At 42.4% G+C, this 18,320-nt stretch overlaps 1 protein-coding gene across 1 annotated transcript in view; it reads left to right on the top strand.

The window, feature by feature from the left end:
- The window catches only part of LOC114684077 (pyroglutamylated RF-amide peptide receptor), a 48,744-nt gene extending 48,030 nt beyond the window's left edge, over window positions 1-714 (top strand). Inside the window, exon 6 of the mRNA XM_028858512.2 lies at window positions 106-714. Coding sequence (XP_028714345.1) covers window positions 106-512 — 407 coding nt within the window. The 3' untranslated portion in view covers window positions 513-714. The remainder of the gene's footprint in view (window positions 1-105) is intronic.
- The last annotated feature ends 17,606 nt before the right edge of the window (window positions 715-18,320 follow it).

Raw genomic sequence — 18,320 nt, 5'->3', positions numbered from 1 at the left:
GGGCTTCAGAAATTTGCATGCCTTTTGTCTCTGACAAGGTCAGATGATAGCTGTTAATTTTCTTAATAAAGTCAATCCATGTTCTAAAGTATTATTCTATTTCAGGTAATTTTGAAAAAGAATATGATGATGTCACAATCAAGATGGTTTTTGCTGTAGTACAAACAATTGGGTTTTTCAACTCCATCTGTAATCCCATTGTGTATGCATTTATGAATGAAAACTTCAAAAAGAATTTTTTGTCTGCAGTTTGTTATTGTCTAATAAAGGAAACCTTTTCTCCAGCTCAGAAGCACAGAAATTCAGGAATTTCAATGACGCAGAAGAGAGCCAAGTTATCGCGACAACAGCGTCCAGTAGAGGAAACTAAGGGAGATACATTCAGCGATGCCAACATTGAAGTCAAAGTGTGTGAGCAGCCAGAAGAGAAGAGGCATCTCAAGCGACAGCTTGCTTTCTTTAGTTCTGAACTTTCTGAAAATTCAACTTTAGGCAGTGGACATGAGTTGTAATGATATCTTCATAATTAATATCATTTGTATGGAAAGTTATTTTGAGCAAAAGTCAAAGACTATTTTTAAATGATGACAAGAAGGGAAATAAGGCATGTTTTCCACTTAAACTGACATAATACATGAAACTATAACTTTGAAAAATTATTAAAACAGCTTTGTACATTATTAAAGTAGATTTATTCAAGACATCATACATAAAGCAATGGTTTCGGCAGCAGTTTTTATCCATGTAGTCAATGCAATGTGACTTTCTGTGTATTGCTAAACTGGATGGAAATTATTAAATTGTATCATCATCTTTGCATATTAAAGAGCTGAACACCGTAATGTAATTTATAGCATACTGTTGAAATTAGGGTAACAACCTTTGCAATTGACATTTGTGCCATAATAATAAGGGCAGAGACAACGAAGAATCAGGCAAATGACAACTAATAAAACTTAAAATACAAATGCCACATCCTTTAAGCTTCTGTCTCTGTGATGACAAGTCACCTCATCTTCTGAAGTCTCTATTTGTTGCTGCATGAATGGAGGATCACCCCTCGCTCACTCATGGAACAGTCGTGAGGCAAACTGACCAGAAAGGAAGGCACTTGGCATCCTAAGGTGACGACCTCCTAGTCCTGGCCCCACCCCTCCTGTTTCTAGCTCCATTTTGCTTCTCTGCTTTCTTTTCTGAGACTTATTACAGCTCTGCCTCAGTCTCCTCTCGTGATTGTTTTGTAACTGTTTTTTCTCATCAAAAGAAAGACTGGGTAGTCTCACTACTTGATTGGATAGACAGACAGACAGCTCAGATCAGATGTTTCTTTCTTTTGGGTACTTCATTCTCTCTCACTAGTGAGATGAAGGACCTTTTGTTATGTATTAAGAGGGACTTTCTCATCAGTACACTAATGAAGAAGGACTGAGGCAACTCCAAGCCTGTGAAATATTGCTACGTCCAAGGCTGACCTCCAAGTGGTTAGTCAGGAAGAACAGAGCTCCCCACTAGCTCAGCCCCTCACTCCTGTGTCCCGTGTGTCAAGGGTCCGGCTGCCACTGTAAACACTGTTGCCTTCCCAAGAGGGAAGATACTCAAAGGCCCTCCACAGCCTCGCTGTCTAGATGTTTCCTCTGCCTCCGGTTTTCAAGTGCTCATTTTCCGTCTGAAGAACTCGGGATATTTTATGATCTACGCTTTAAGATTTGGAAGCCGAAGAGCACAAACATCTTGGGTTCTCTTAGCTACAGGCATTTTATTTCACGTGTGTCAATGAGACACTATTGAAAAGGAGAGAGGGTGTAGAATAATAAAGACAAACCGCATGACATGGGAAAATCAGCCAAGTGAAGAAAGGGTCACTTTGCAAACTGTCACCCCTTTTGTCTAGTTATACTGTAGTAAGACAGTGATCACTACCTGACAGATCCTTAAAAACGGACCTATGTGCTGATTTTCGTTAGCTTCACCTAACAGCTCAATATTCATGTGACTTCAGATATGACAGTGAAAAGTTGCATCATTGTGTACTTATCCATAAATAAATGAAAAAGTCAAAGTAGAAAGCCAGCCCTCATGGCTCCCAACAGAAGAGTGACCAAAGGGACAATGCTACATCAACGTGGTCTATGTTTTCAAGGAGCATTGATGGTTATGTGTGGTGTGTGTGTGTGTGTGTGTGTGTGTGTGTGTGTGTGTGTGTGGTGTGTGTGTGTGTGTGTGTGTGTGTGTGTGTGTGTGTGTGTGGCAGGGGAGTTGTTGCCCGCATGTCTGTGTACCATGTGCATGTCTGGTGTCCATGGAAGCCAGAAGAAGACATCAGATCCCCTGAAACTGGAGTACTGAGCTGCCATGTGGCTGCTGGAGAAAGAACTGTCGCATGGGTGCTGGGAATAGTACCTGGGTCCTCTGGAAGAGCAGCCAGTACTCTTGACCACTCAGTCATTCTTTCTAACATTTAACTTGATTGTTACTACTGCCAAGCCTATAAAATTCCTTTATTTAACATTCCATTAGGAGCTATTTTTGCGTTCTAAATTCACAAAACTGATCTTCCAACAATTTTGTTTTATTGCCCAAAGTTTAGCATGTAGCCACTTAACTTCATTGCCTGTAAGAAAGGCAGACTCTAAATAAAATGGTGAGAAGTTACTGCTGGGAGTGAAAACAGAAGGAAAGGGCTACTGCTTTTCAGGTGTAGCATTTGGGGGTTTTACAAAGTATGCTTAAAGAGGACGACGGGATACTATCGTTTGTTCAACTTATTATTTTTAATTTTATCTTTTAGATTATAATATAGTTACAACATTTCTCCCTTCCCTTCCCTCCCTCCAAGACCTCCCATATACCCCTTCCCACTCTCCATCAAATCCATGGCCTCTTTTGTCACTAGTTGTCACTGTATGTTTATGTACATACATATATATTGCTAAGTAGAACCTGCTCAGTCTGCATGATGCTACTTGTATGCATGTTTTCGGGGCTGAATATTTGGCACTAGGCAACCAGTTTGTGTTCTCTTCCTTGGGGAGGACCACCGCTCCCACTTCCATCTTTCTTCAGTTACCCGTAGTTCTTTGTGTAGGGTTGAGACTCCATGGGCTCTCCCCACCCACTCTGCCATGTCCATTGGTGCCGTCCTTGTCCAGCTCATGATTGGGAACCATGATTGGGAAACCATGCTGGTGAGACTTCTCAGGAAAGCTCCTTAAATTACTAGGAGGCACAATTTCACAGCAAACTCCCTGGTCCCCTGACTCTCACTCTCGTTCTGCTCTCTTCCACAATGTTCCCTGAGTCTAAGGTGTAAGCATCCACTATTTTTGAAGCTCCTGCAGTGTGTCAGACAGACAGCTTCTCTCCCTTCCCAAACGGAGGACACTTTCCTCTCTAAACCAGATAATACTGACTGACTGCCTTTAGGCCGACTGGCCAGTGAAATAACATAGAAAACTCAGTTATAAAAATAATCAGGAGCCGGGAGGCGGTGGCACATGCCTTTAATCCCAGCGCTCGGGAGACAGAGCCAGGCGGATCTTTGTGAGTTCAAGGCCAGCCTGGGCTACAGAGCAAGATCCAGGAAAGGCACCAAAACAACAGAGAGAAACCCTGTCTCAAAAAACCAAAAAAATAATAGTAATAACAATCAGGTGAATCCATAAGTTTTATACTTCAACATATCTCTATCAACTCAGATATCAGGCATGAGGCATGTTTTCCTCTTACTTGGCATAATTCTTATATTCCAAACACGGGCTATGATGACTTTATAGAAGAAAAGGTTAGAAATAATGATGTAAGGAAGAGTTTTTTAAAATAAACGAGTCATTGCTCTGACTCCAGCAGTTTCTGGTCACTGTGCCACAATCCTTGTTTGCAAAGTGATGTTAAAGTGGGAAATTTTACACAAAATGGGACTTTAAAAATTGAAACTTTAATTACTTAATACAAGCAATTGTTTAAAAAAGACTCCAAGGCAAAGGGCCATCCATCTGAAAAGGCAGCGCATTTCTTCTCGGCAGGAAGCAAGCAGAGCGAGCGCACGGTTGATCTTGAAACTCCAGCAAAAGGGATTGGCTCAGGAGAAAATCATCAAAATGGCTGGAGGGGTGTGTGTGTGTGTGTGTGTGTGTGTGTGTGTGTGTGTGTATTGCTCCCACTAGATCGGTAATCAAACAATGACAAACGTACAAAGCCACAGCAATAATGAAGAAGTGAGGGCATCCAGAGTAAATGAGGAATCACAATTTCTTGATACCAAAACTGAATTTTAATGGTGAATGTGTAATCATAAAGACAACACAGGAAGCCATGGGGTATGCATAGAGAAAACCATAGCAGTAAAGAACAGTTTCCTTCAGCAACATCTGGGAGAAACTGGAGGACCTCATAGGTGGTACCTACTGGAAATATGGATACAGTCACTATCTATAGAACAACTAGCCATTCTGGTGTAATCGATTAGATACAATGAAAGTGTTAATGCTCACTGTTTACCATCCCACCTGGTGCATATGAACACTTTCCTCTCTGAAGAAATTGGAAGAGGTGGGGTAGAGAGATGGCTCAGCAGTTAAGAACACTTACTGCTCTTGAAGGAGACCAGAGTTCCGTTTACAGCACCCACATCAGGCAGCTTGCAACCATGTATAAACCAGCTCTAGGATATCTGACATCCTCTTCTGATCTTTACAGGCACATGACCTCGTGTGTGTGTGTGTGTGTGTGTGTGTGTGTGTGTGTGTGTGTGTGTGTGTTACAGGCAGTTTCGAAATGCTTGATGTGGTTACTGGAAACTGAACATGGATTCTCTGGAAGAGCAGCATGTACTCTAGGTGCAGAGCTATCTTTCCAGCACTCCTCCTATGAAAACAGAAAGGGGGAAAAAGAAGGAAGGGAGGGAGGGGAAGAGGAAGGGAAGGATGAAGGGGGAAGGAAGGAAGGAAGGAAGGAAGGAAGGAAGGAAGGAAGGAAGGAAGGAAGGAAGGAAGGAAGGAAGGCAACCAAAAATCTTTAAACAAAACTGGCAAAGACAAAGGTCCAGTTAAGTGTGAGGCAAAACTTGGGAATCTATCTATCGACATGCTTGATACACCATTTCAAGAATTTGGTACACTTTAAGAAGTCAGTTTGTAGAGAAGGAAGAAGAAAATTGATGCTAGTGAGCAAAAAGAACCTGGGAGATAACACATTTCCAGGACTTAGAATTGAATTTTAAAAGCACTATCTTAACAAAATTGGAAGCAGGTAAAAGCATGGACACAGATAGAAGTGGAGATCTGCATTTCAAAACTATCTGGGGCTGGAGAGATGGCTCAGCAGTTGAGAGCACTTTACCACTCTAGCAGATGACCCAGGTTTAGCTCCCAGCACCCACACTGGTCAGCTGATGAGTGCCTATAACTCCAGTGAGGGGGTGGGGGGGACAAACAAACTCACACAGGTGCTTACACACACACACACACACACACACACACACACACACACACACATTAATAATAAATAAATACTAGAGAACTTAATAAATACTAGAGAACAAATCCTTTTGTTGACTTCTGGTGGAAATATAAGTAATTTTGCTGTCTCTATCCTTAAGTTCTTGTCATCAGATCATGAGAGCAGTGTCATGCTTACACACTGATGACGTCTGGTAGCGGGGCCAGATATGCTTTCATTGGAATGTAATGATTTTTGTGCTAGCTTGATTCCTTATGAACTTTATGGAATAAATAGACCTCACTGAAGTGAATGAGCTGAGATGACTCATGTTTGGATATCAGTGGAGTGGGTGCTGGGGTGAGGGTTGCCTAGTCCACAGAGTGTGTCTGATAAAGTCAACCAGTTCCCAGGCAAGAAAGTGAGACAGATTGGCAAATGGCGCCTCAGTGTGTCATACTTTACCTGTTTTCAGATACACTGGCATGGTGGCCAGACCTGAGAAGCAGGATGCTCCTGAGCTGTCAGCAGCATTTAGTCCAGCCATGCCTGAGGAACCAGGTAAAGAGGACAGATGTGGACTACACTGTTGCTCAACACTCCATACCAAACTTCATCTTCAACTCAACAGAAGTCCCCAGTGTTCCCTGGAGAACTCTGCAGAGAAGGCTCAGTGGCTTCTTAGCCCTGTCCGAATACTTTGGGTGACAACCACTTGTATTCTAGGAAGCACAAAGTGGGTTTGCTCTACTTGGATGTGAGGTAAGCACCTGGAGAATTCTGCACAGTAGGTCTCTTTAGAGAGGAGAATGCTCCACAGCTGACCCCACCCATCCTTATACAAGGCCACCCTCCTCTACCAGTAAAGTTTGTTACTCAAGTATGGGGAGTTCTCTGACATTTTTGTGATTATCGGCCATCTTCCCTGGTTGGCAAGCAGCAAGCCTGGCTAGGAATGGCCTACACACGACACACTGGAGAATTAGCCTGTCTGATGGCAGTTCACTGTGTCTAGGAAACAAATATTTTATTGAGCTGACATGTTTGTTTTGTTTTTCTTATTCACTTCACTGAATATCCTGACATCTGTCCATGTCACCGAACAGACATTTATACCAGCTTTTTATTCCCAGACCAATAATTTATTATGAGATTGTATAATCAACAGCTTGGTTCCTAACTGTCTTCATTGTGTGTTGGACATTCCTGACCTCTGCCCTTTTCTCTTGACCTATTTCTTTACAAAATTCCTTGAAGCTGAATTTTTGGTCAGTCTGGGTACCCTAAGGGAATTCTGAGAACCTGTGACAGACCTCTGCTCACCTGTTTGGGGTCCGTTGCAGAAAGGAACTGTGTATGGCCTAAGCAGACTCAGACATCAAGCCCTGGCCCTGCTTTTGGCAACTCCCACCTTTGTCTGTGATGATTTTCTTACCAAAAGACTTTCCATCTTGTAGGCCATATGAGTCACACTTGGGAAATGTAAGTAGAGGGATTAAGGGCGAAGTCTTTATGGAGATAGGAAACAAACATTTGGGGGAGCAGCAAAGGGAGCCGATACCTTGTAATCTAGTAACTGAAAGCCTTTGTACCAAATCCTGGGCTCATTAGAGCCCTGGAAATCCTCCAACCGAGAAGAGGAAGAGGAGGAGGCCCTGGCCTCCTAGGAGCCTCAAGTCAGAGAATGTGCTGTCAACAGCATGAGTGTGTGTGTGGGGGGGGGGAGACGGGACAAGTTCCTCCCACAGGGACCACCAACCCAACACTTCCAAGTACAGAGAGTAGCAATAGAGACAATATACTTTATGCCAGTGGTTCTCAACCTGTGGGTCATGACCCCTTTGCCAATCCTCCATCTCCAAAAATATCTACATTACAATTCATAACAGTGACAAAATTACAGTTATAAAGTAGCAATGAAGATAATTTTATGGTTGGGGGTCACCACAACATGAGGAACTGTGTTAAAGGGTCACAGCATTAGGAAGGTTGAGAACCACTGCTTTATGCCGTTACAGAGGAAACTGCTCTGTAATTTCCTTCCCAGGGAACAGCCCAGCCTTGGCTTAGAGCCTTCCAAGTGTCCAGCAAGGATTTGATAGCCAGAGGCAGGGGCTGAGTGAGGAATTCCAAAACATTTTGTTCCTTATCTTAGTCGGCTATCAGCTCAGTCCTGAAACAGTGTCTTAGACGGCGCATCATGTCCCCTTAATGGAATCTGGAATACTGGGCTGACCATTGGCTGGGAGGGCAGCTCTGCAGTGATCAGGGACTCTGTCTGGACTGAACAGGAGACTCCTCCTTGGCCCTTGTCATGTCCCTTTCTGGGGAGAAGAGTGTGCCCGTTTGACCCTGCAGGTCTTAAAGAGCTATGTTGGACTCTGTGAACAGAGACGAATCACCATGTATTATTAATCACCTTTCCCATCGCAGTGACTGAACACCTAAGAGGGGTCTATTTTAGCTCACACTTCCGAAGAACTCAGTGTACCACAGTCGGGGTTGGCGTAATGATGGGAGCAGCGTGGCCCACGGTTCTGCGCAGGAAGCAGGGAAGGGGACCAGCAGCACTTCAGCCGATTTCCTCTTTTTAGTCTAGGACTGCAAACGTTCAACTTGTGCTGACGACACTGAGGGTGGATCTCATCCCATTATATCTCTCTGGAAACACTCTCAGACACACTCAAAGGTGAGCTTCAGCCGGCGGGCGGTGGTGGCGCACACCTTTAATCCCGGCACTCAGCAGGCAGAGGCAGGCAGAACTCTGTGAGTTCGAGGCCACTGTGGCTACAGAGCGAGTTCCAGCCCAGCCAGGGCTACACAGGGAAACCCTGTCTTGGAAGACAAAAAACAAAAATAAAATAAAATAAAATAAAGTGTGCTTCACTAATGCCTACACATTTCATCATCCAATCAAGTTAGAAATTAACCATCACACACTATGACCAGACGGCAACCTGCCCCCACCTCCACCCCATACCTGTGCTTCCTCAAGCATTTTCTCCTCTGCCCTTAAAAGAGACATCATCTTGGCTGTTCTAAATTGGGCATAGCTCAGAGTGGGGACTAGAAACGATGAGAAGGAAGGAATGCGTAGCTTTGGGCTTTCTGGGTTCCAGGAAGGAAAGGGTCAGGGACTACCTACGCAAGAGCTGCTTCTTGCTCTTCCTTCTCCTCATTATCCCACTGGTCCCAGGAGACTGGCAGCTGAAGCTAGATCTGCCAGTCCAAGTCATGAGTAACCACCTTGCAGTGGCTTCGACCTATGACGGTCTTGTGTCCACTCCTGCCTCTTTAGATGACCTTGAGGAGTCAGCTGTGGTGTGTTATTTCCTTAGAAGTACCCCACCAAAGTACTGCGAACTGAGTGGCTTAGTACCCCAGGAGTTGTTGGCTCACTGCTCTGAAGTCCAGCTTTCTGGAACTGGGGAGTCCCTGGGGCTTTGCTTCCTGTGGAGATACCAGGGAAGAAATCTGCTCCAGGCCTTGCTTCAGCATCCACAACTTAGTGGCTTATAGCAACAGATCTCTCATCTCCACACAGAAGGTTTCCTGTGTGTTTCGGTATCTGAAGCCTCCTTTCAAAAGTGACATATTTGGGGCTAGAGAGATGGCTCAGTGGTTAAGAGCACTGGATGCTCTTCCAGAGGACCAAGGTTCAATTCCCAGCAATCACATGAGACCTCACAACCATCCATAACTCCAGTTCCAGAGGATCTGACCCCTTTTTCTGGCCTCTGTGGCATGCACATGGTACACATACATACATGCAGGCAAAGCACTCACACATAAAATAAAAATAATACATCTTTTTTAAATTACATATTTATTTAGTTTTGTAAGTCAGAATACAACTTGTGAGAGTTCAGGTCTTACCTTTCACTCCTTAGGTCTCGGGAATCGAACTCAAATTGTTAGGTTTGGCAGCAGGGACATTTTTACTCACTGGGCCATCTAGTCAGCACCCTTTTTGAGGACACAGACTATGTAGATCTTCCTCTATAACCTTTACAAATTTTCCATTCATATAATGAAAAATATGTTCATAAATTTTTGTGTAATTCATAAAGTTTATGTCTATGTTCATTTTTCCATTTGGACTCTACATGGTTCACTTTTTCTATACTTATTCTGTAGTCATTTGAAGGACAAACTTTTCCCTCCATGAAACTGAATTTGTCCCTTTTACAAATTCTCTGGGTATGTGGATTGGTGCCTTCCAATGAAAGGAGAACTGGTGGTATTTCACTTACTGTGATGATCTCTGTGATGCTAGCCCTTCAGCCAGAGGGAGTTAGTGAGCCAGCTGAGGTGGTTCCTTCCCTTGGTCCAGCTCCTTCTGTCCCTAAGTACTCGGTCCAGCTGTCAGCAAGCTTCCCACTGGTGCTTCTTACACACGGACCCCTTTAAACACCTTACACCGTTCATCCTCCTCCCAAGCAACTCAAGTCTTGTTCCAGCCTGTGGCTCAGACTTGATTTCCACATCACAGGATACTGCATTTCTGACTTTATTTATTTAATAAACTCTTTAATTAAATAAATTATTTATTAACTTTAAGTTATTTAAAACATTTCTATTTCTTAATGTAGGTATTTATTGTTATATATAAATATACAGCTTTTGCTGTATACCACAGATTAGGGTATGTTGTATATTGAGTTTTTCGTTTAAAGAAAATTTTCAACACATTTTTAATTCCTGAATAACCCAGTTTGTTTAAAAAAAAATAAGTTACCTAATCTCAATATATTTGCACAATCTCTAAAGTTTCTGCCTTAGTTAAAGTTTCTATTTCTGTGAGAGAATACCACAACCAAAAGCAACTTGGGGAGAAATGGTTTTATTTCATCTTACAACTCTCAGGTCACACTCCATCACTGAAGGAAGTCAGGGCAGCAACTCAAGGCAGGGGTTTGACTGGTTTGACCCCTGTGGCTTGCTCAGGCTGCTTCCTTATATCACCCAGGACCACATGCCCAGGGGTGGCACCACCCACAATGAGCTGAGCCCTCCAATATTAATTATTAATCAAGAAAATGCCCTACAGGCTTGCCCATGGGCCAATTTTGGGGCCATTTTCTCAGTTAAGGTTCCCTCTTCTTGAATGACTCCAGCTTGTGTCAAACTGACAAAAAACTAACCAGAACAATTGATCCCTTGTCAACTTGACACACAGATACATTACTATTTAATCATCACCTTTCCTTATTGCTCATCCCTAAGACCTCATATTAATTAATACCACAATTAAAAACATTGCAATTCTAAGTCCCTCTGTCTTAAAAAATACTTCACACACTTTAAAAGTTCATTCTCTTTAAGATACCCAAAGTCTCTCTCAAACTTCCAAGCCTCTCTAAACAGCCACTCTCCCTAAAAGTCCATGTCTCTCTAAAATATCAAAATTGCGCTGGGCGGTGGTGGCGCACGCCTTTAATCCCAGCACTTGGGAGGCAGAGCCAGGCGGATCTGGTCTACAAAGTGAGTTCCAGGAAAGGCGCAAAGCTACACAAAGAAACCCTGTCTCGAAAAAACAAAAACAAAACAAAACAAAACAAAATCAAAATCAAAATTGCTCTAAATTTCCAAAGTTTCTATAAAATACCTAAAGTCTCATAGCTGTCAGTTCCTGTAAAATTTTTAAAAATGAGTTAAATACTTTCTTACTCCAAGAGGGATGAACCAGGACACAGTAACAATCAGATCAAAGAAAAACCAAAGCCCAACAGTTCAGTCCTTGATGTCTGGGACCCACTCATGATCCCCTGGGCACGATCCTCTGGGCCACTTCTCTGGCTCCACTGTTGGCAGTGGAGACACACAGCTTGTCTCTTAGGTTCAGACTGTCCTTGGCAGCCATCCCATGGTACGGGCATCTCCAAAATGTTGGAGTTGTCTATTGCAACTAAGCTGAACCTTCACCAATTGCTTTTCCTGGGCTCTCTCCAGGAACTCTAACCCTATTATCTGGTGCCAAGCTTCAGCTGCTCTCCATACCCACTTCATGCTTTCAAAACCAATACCATCTGGGTAACTCTTATACATTACCAAGTTCAGCTGACAACATGAGGTGCAGCCTTGGCCCCTTATGGCCCACAGCTTGTGTGTGCTGACCCTGAGGAAACACTCCCAGATTTATGATCCTCAATGATGCTGGTCTCTCTTTTTTTTAATTCTTCTCTCACATGTTACATACCAACTGCAGTTTTCCTCCCTCCTCTCTTCCTAGTCCCCACTCCCTCCACATTTCCCCTCTTCCCCAGATCCACTGCCTCCGTTTCCCTTCAGAAAAGGGCAGGCCTCCCAGGGATGTCAACTAAACATGCCATAACCTAGACACATGGCCCTCATCAAGGCTGGACAAGGCAACCCTTAGGAGGGAAGGGTCCCAAAATCAGGCAAAGACTCAGAGACGGCCCCTACTCCTACTGTTAGGAGTTGCACAAAAACACCAAGCTACACAACTGTAACATATATACAGAAGACCTAATTCAGACCCATACAGGCTCCCTGATTGTCGATTCAGTCCCTGTGAGCCCTTAGGAACCCTGGTCAGTTGATTCTGTGGGCCATGTTCTTGTAGTGGTCTTTGACCCCTCTGGCTCCTACAATCCTTCCTCCCCCTCTCTGCAGGATTCCCTGAGTGCCACATAATGTTTGGCTGTGGGTGGGTCTCTGCATCTGCTCCCATCAGTTGCTGAATGAAGCCTCTCTGCTGACGATTATGCTAGACTAGTCTATAACAGAATATCATTAGGAATCTCACAGCTGATTATTCAGCCTCAGCTGACCAACATCAATTTCCCAGCAAAGCAAAGGTTTCACTTTAGTGGTTCTTCTGTTTGTTTCTTTGATACAGGAGTTCACTGTATAGTCCTGGCTGTCCTAGAACTCACTTTGTAGACCAGGCTGGCTTCCAACTCATGGAGATCCACCTGCCTCTGCCTCCTGAGTGCCAGAATTAAAAGCATGTGCCACCACTGACCAGCAACTTTAGTGGTTCTTAATTCAAAATATCACATGAGTGGCCCAGACAGTCTTTGCTTCCCTCTAGAACTTCACAAGTCAGGCCTCCATCCTCTTCACTCTTCTCAACATTCTTACCTTCCAGGCTCCCACAGAACAACCCACTGAGCTCTGAGCACTCAATGGCTTTTCCAGCCCAACATTCAAATACCATTACAATCCTCCCAAAGACACCTGGTTAGGTCTGTCACAGCAAGACCCCACAACCTGGTACCGATTTCTGTATTAATTAGGATCTCTATGGCTGTGATAAACACCATGAACAAAATCAACTTGTTTCAGGGGTGGTATTTGGCTTACACTAATACATTGAAATCCATCAAGGAAACAAGTCAGGATGGGAATTTGTCAGCCAGCTGGAGGCAGGAACTGAAGTTGAGACCAGCTGTTTACTGGCTTGTCCCTATTGGCTTGTTCAGCCTGCTTTCTTAGAGCACCGACCCAGGATAGCACCACCCACAGTAAGCTGGGCCATTCCACATAATCATCAATCAAGAAAATGCCCTAGAAGTTTGGACACAGGTCAATATGGAAGAGGCAATATGGTTGAGCGCTTCACTATTACATGTATGGAGATACTGTTTTGATACAGGATATTGCTATGTAGCTCAAGCTGGCCACAAATTCTTGGTTCTGCTTCAGTTTCCCAAATGCTGGAAATATGCCGATATGTTGGGTTGTAAATGCATATAGACTTATAATCACTGTATATTGATTGAGTCCCTAGATCGTAATATGGCGACCTTGTTTAAGAAATCTCATTTTGAGGCACTGAAACATTTGGCAGATTTTTAGTTTAATGTGTGAATCTAAATAAATTCTCTACAGAATTATTTTATTTTGTAATTTCCTAAGCAATGGGGACACCCATCACTGCCAACTATGGGCTTATTTAAGAAAGCAGAGGTAAGGAAGAAATTGGCATAAGGTACTTGGATACAAACCTCATTGTTCATGGAGACCTGAAGTAATAACTAACCCCAATTTGTTCAAGATGTTGTTGAGCAACTATTCTCTCTAGGATAGCAGTTCTCAACCTGTGGGTCATGACCCCTTTGGTAAGCCTCTGCCTCCAAAAATATTTACATTATGATTCATAAGAGTAGCAAAATTACAGTTATTAAAGAAGCAATGAAAATGGGTTTATGGTTGGGGGTCACCACAACAAGAGGAACTGTATTAAAGGGTCACCACTTAGGAAGGTTGAGAACCACTGCTCTAAAGGGTCTAGCCTGAGCTGTAGACTAAACAAAGACGAACTTTGTCAGAAAATCTGCACTTGGAATGTGTAAAGCCTGGACTGCATGCAGAAGCAATCTCTTTTGAGTCCTTAGAACGTCTTCGAGATAGAATTTACCTCAGGTAGGCAAAGGTGGGACGTCCCCTCCCTAACTCCCCAACCCTAACTTTATATGGAGCTGACGAGCATGACTTCATCTTGCTATCACCAGCTGCCAGATATGACAGATAGATAGCTATCCAAAAGCAGCTGCACCGACTTGTTGGTTCTGTGATGAAGAAAGAGCAGGTGGTCCCCTCCATTCCTCGTTGCTTAGTGTCCTTTTACCAAGGTTATTGTGAACAATGGGAATTTTTCACTTATTCACAATGGGTTTTGCTTTTGCTGTTGTTTTTAGAAAAGGTCAAATTCACTAAAAGTTTAACCGGTTTCACTCTCAGCATACAATGTGGTTATTGTTTTGTTTTGCTTTTTTTTTTTAATCCCACTTCTCTGGGGAAGGACTTAGCAAAATTAAAAAGTGAGCAGCAGCTTTCCCTTAGCCAACGGGTCTTGAGCTATTTTTCCACGCTGGGAAGCCATGGAAGCAGGAGGCCAAGACAGCTGGGAACCAAGACTCCTTAGACTCAGTAAGGAGCTTCGTGTTGGCCAAGTTCAACACTACAAACTGGAGCAGCTCCCTGACCTGAGTACATCTTGTGGGTACATCTTCTACTCTCTTCTCATCCTGTGCACCCAGCCCAGGGCCTGCTGCTGCCATTGCCATGGTAACTTGGCTGCCTATAAGATGGGGGTCAGTAGGCAAAGTGAGGGAATATGTGTAGTGTTCAGCAGTAATTACTGCTGTTAGATTAGCCTGCTCTTGATGTCTGGTCCATAAGCAGTACTTGGGAATCCTACGATGTGTCTGGCCCTCACCACAATCCACTTGGAGAAGCCTCAGGATGGCTCTCTCTCATCTGGCAGAGGTCTCTAGCTGCTCCTGACACCAAATTTAGCAGGCTTGGTATTTTCCATGATATCATCTTGCCTTGAGATCTTTTTGTCCAGGTCAGGAACCAATCAGTTCAAGACTTCTCTGGAAACTTAATGTATCAATCCACTGAAGCAGAGCACTGCTTCTGGCTCTCCTGCCTGTCCTTTCATGAGCAAGATGGTCTGAAGGCCAAGAGCTCTCCCGGTTCGAGATCAGGCACCACCTGGAAGCCCCTCAATTCGAGCTACCACCATACAGGTGGACAGCAATCAGATGAAATCCAGAAATATCAGACCTTTTCATTGTAATGGAAACACAACACTAACAACATGTACCCCCAGAGAATGGTGAGTAAAGGGGAAGCTGCCACTCAGCAGGGCTACACCAAGATGTAAGTCTAACAGTTCTGAAAACATAAAACATGGCAGCTTGCAGTCTGAAACAGTTTGGAGAAGCATGCCAATGTTGAATTGTCTCCCGCCTTTTCTAGCTTAGCCACTAGTGTTAAAACAGGGAGCTAGGCAGCCACCCCAGGAAAATAACTGGTATTTAAAATTCTTACCACAATTCTATATGGCGAGAGTAGTGCTCTTAAGTTCTTCCTGTTGAAAGCAGTGGTCCGATTCCAAAGGAGGTCAAACTGGCTGTGTGCACATCTATGTGGGAGTAAAGATGGAGAAGCATGGCCAGGGCTAGGTGATCATTTGGTGTCTGAGACTTCCTGCTTCTAGCAGATTAATTCTGCTTGGTCACCTTCTCCATGCTCAGAGACATTTAGAGGATATGCTCCCACTGTCTTAATACTTCCCATGCTCAGAGCCACACTGATCATGACTTTGGTGCCTGCTGACAACCACCCACAGGATCAGGAGACAGGTGTCTTGCATAAATCTGCAGGGTTGCAGTATTCCACGTCAGCACACGCTGGTACACAGAACCCTAAAGTGGACACTTTCTCTTAGCTCCTTCTGGCTGGCAGGATGAGGATCAGCCTCTATACTGCCAGTCAGATGTTACCTGAGGATAAGGAAGACAACCTACTGCTCCCACTTCCCACATGTGGCTACCTAGTGAACCACAGGCCTGGGAAAGCACTGTGTCCATGTCTTCCATGAGGAAGTTGTTACTTTTCTCTTCATTCTGATTGTGTGTTGCTCACCCCCCCACACACACACTTTTTCTCAAATCTAATCTGGTAGTTTTCTATTTTCTTTTTCTCTCTCACCATTCACTTTCAAACTATTTAGTTTTCCATTTCTTTAACCTATCTTATTTTTTGCACCCCTTTTTTTCTGCTGTTATTGGGAATGTAGTGTGTGTTATTGTTTCATGCTATCTTTATATGTTTGGCTTGGTTTTGTGCTGTTATCATTATTATCTCAGGTTGTTTCCTCCCCATGGAGCCCCCCAGGGACTGAGCCCTTAAGAGAAGACTGATTGCTAAGACTCTCAGGTAACAGTAGAAAAGTATCTGTCTCAGTAGGTAAACACAAAAACAATACGAAAAATCAAAAAAAAAAAAAAATAACTCCACCAAAAGCCAATAACCTTTAAATATTCATATGTAAAGATAATGATGCTAATGAAATGCTTGCCGAAAATATTCTGAAGTCTACTGTAAGAAAGATAATAACTTTAAAAGAGTACAAATAAAAAAGCAAACAAATTTTAAAAAATTAGTCAGGACTTGGATGAGAAATTAAGCAAAGAGAAGAAAAAAAATAAATTTTCTGGGAAATAATCTTGTAAAGCTTAATAAAGACTCCAACAGAAGCTTAGCAACAGACTAGTGCAAAGAAAGACTATGAGGAACTGAACACGGGCTGATGAATGCTTACATTCAGAGAGCAATAAAAATGAGAGATCATGATCATAATATTCTATACTTGTGGGACATGATTAAGAGATGAAATGTATGAATCTTTTGTATAGAAGAGGGGGCTGAAATATAGCCTAAGACACAGAAAACCTATTTCATAGCTGAAAATACCTCAAATCTAAGGAAATATATGGATATCCACTTCTCGATGTAACATTCTAGTGAGATTCCAGGAGTACCAAGCAGAATACTGAAAGCTCCAAGAACAAAGCATCTTACAAAGGAAAACTGGTCAGGATAACAGTAGAATTCTCAGCAAAAACTCTTAAGGCCAAGATAACAGAGAATGATGTATTTTAAACCCTGAAAGAAAATAGCTACCAACCAATAGTAATGCTTACAGTAAAAGTGTACTTTAAAATCGGTGGAGAAATAAAACCTTCCAAGATAACTGTAAACCAAAATAATTCTACACCATTAAGCCAGTATTGCAAATATATAAAAGAATCCTACACTAAGAAAACAATATACCCAATACTAAGAGCTTATGAAGGGATAAATCTTACTAAACAAATAATCAAATGATAAATAAGATAGAAACAGTATAACAATAAAGCAGCAATACTCTATGATTAATTTGGAAGAAAAAATAGAGTATTCCAAACAACCAGAAAAAAAAATAGAAATTAGTATGTATTTTTCAATAACAAACCTAAATATAGTGTTGGCTCTCTAATTAAAACAGAGACTGGCTCCTTCAATTAAAAAGGATTCAATTTTTGTTACCTGTATGAAATAAACATCACTGGCACAGTCACACAGCCTGAAAGGATGGAAAATGATATTCCATAAAAACGGACCCAGAAAAGAAGCTACATGGAGTAACTATCCTAATACCCAAATAGATTTCAGGGCAAAATCAGTTGCAACTAAAAATGACTAAACACGACTAAAGGGAACAGTTTTATCAAGAAGATAAAACAATGTGTACAAACACATACACACAGTGAATACTGGCAGGACAATTTCATAAAACAAACACTACTAGACATAAAGAACAGAGAAGTCCAGATACAATAGTAAGTGATTTCAACACCACACTCTCATCAATACATAGAGCACCTAAACAAAGGATCAGTAAGCTTTAAACTGTACCAAAGACCAAACAGCCTAGACACAGACACACTTACACAGACAAAGAATATTCCAGTAGTTGCAGAATACACATTTTTTTCAGAATACACATTTAACTCAGCAGCCCATGAAACTTTCTCCAAATAAGTTTATATCAGACCCTAAAGCAAATCTTAACAAATAAAAAATATTGAGTAAGTTTTTGTACTCCATCAGATCAAATGGGATAAAACCAGAAATCGACATCAAGAGAAAATAAACTACTATATGAAACTTAAACAATATGCTGTTGAATGATAAGTGGTTCACTAAAAAAATGGGAAGATTAAAAACTTCACAGAATCGCCGGGCGGTGGTGGCGCACGCCTTTAATCCCAGCACTCGGGAGGCAGAGCCAGGTGGATCTCTGTGAGTTTGAGGCCAGCCTGGTCTACCAAGTGAGTTCCAGGAAAGGCACAAAGCTACACAGAGAAACCCTGTCTCAAAAAAAAAAAAAAAAAAAAAAAAAAAAAAAAAAAAAACACTTCATAGAATCAAATGAAAATTAAAAAAAAAAAAAAACACTTATATGAGTCTGTGGGCAACAGCAAAATCAGTTCTAAGAAAGAAACTTAGATAGTCCTGAGTATCGACTTTAAAAGGAGACATCAAGAAAATAACCTAATGATGCTATCTCAAGGTTGCAG

This window comes from Peromyscus leucopus, chromosome 6 (genome assembly GCF_004664715.2).
Source record: "Peromyscus leucopus breed LL Stock chromosome 6, UCI_PerLeu_2.1, whole genome shotgun sequence".
NCBI classification, from domain to species: Eukaryota; Metazoa; Chordata; class Mammalia; order Rodentia; family Cricetidae; genus Peromyscus; species Peromyscus leucopus.
The sequence above is the reverse complement of the archived record's forward strand: the minus strand, read 5'-3'. Positions and strand labels throughout refer to the sequence as shown.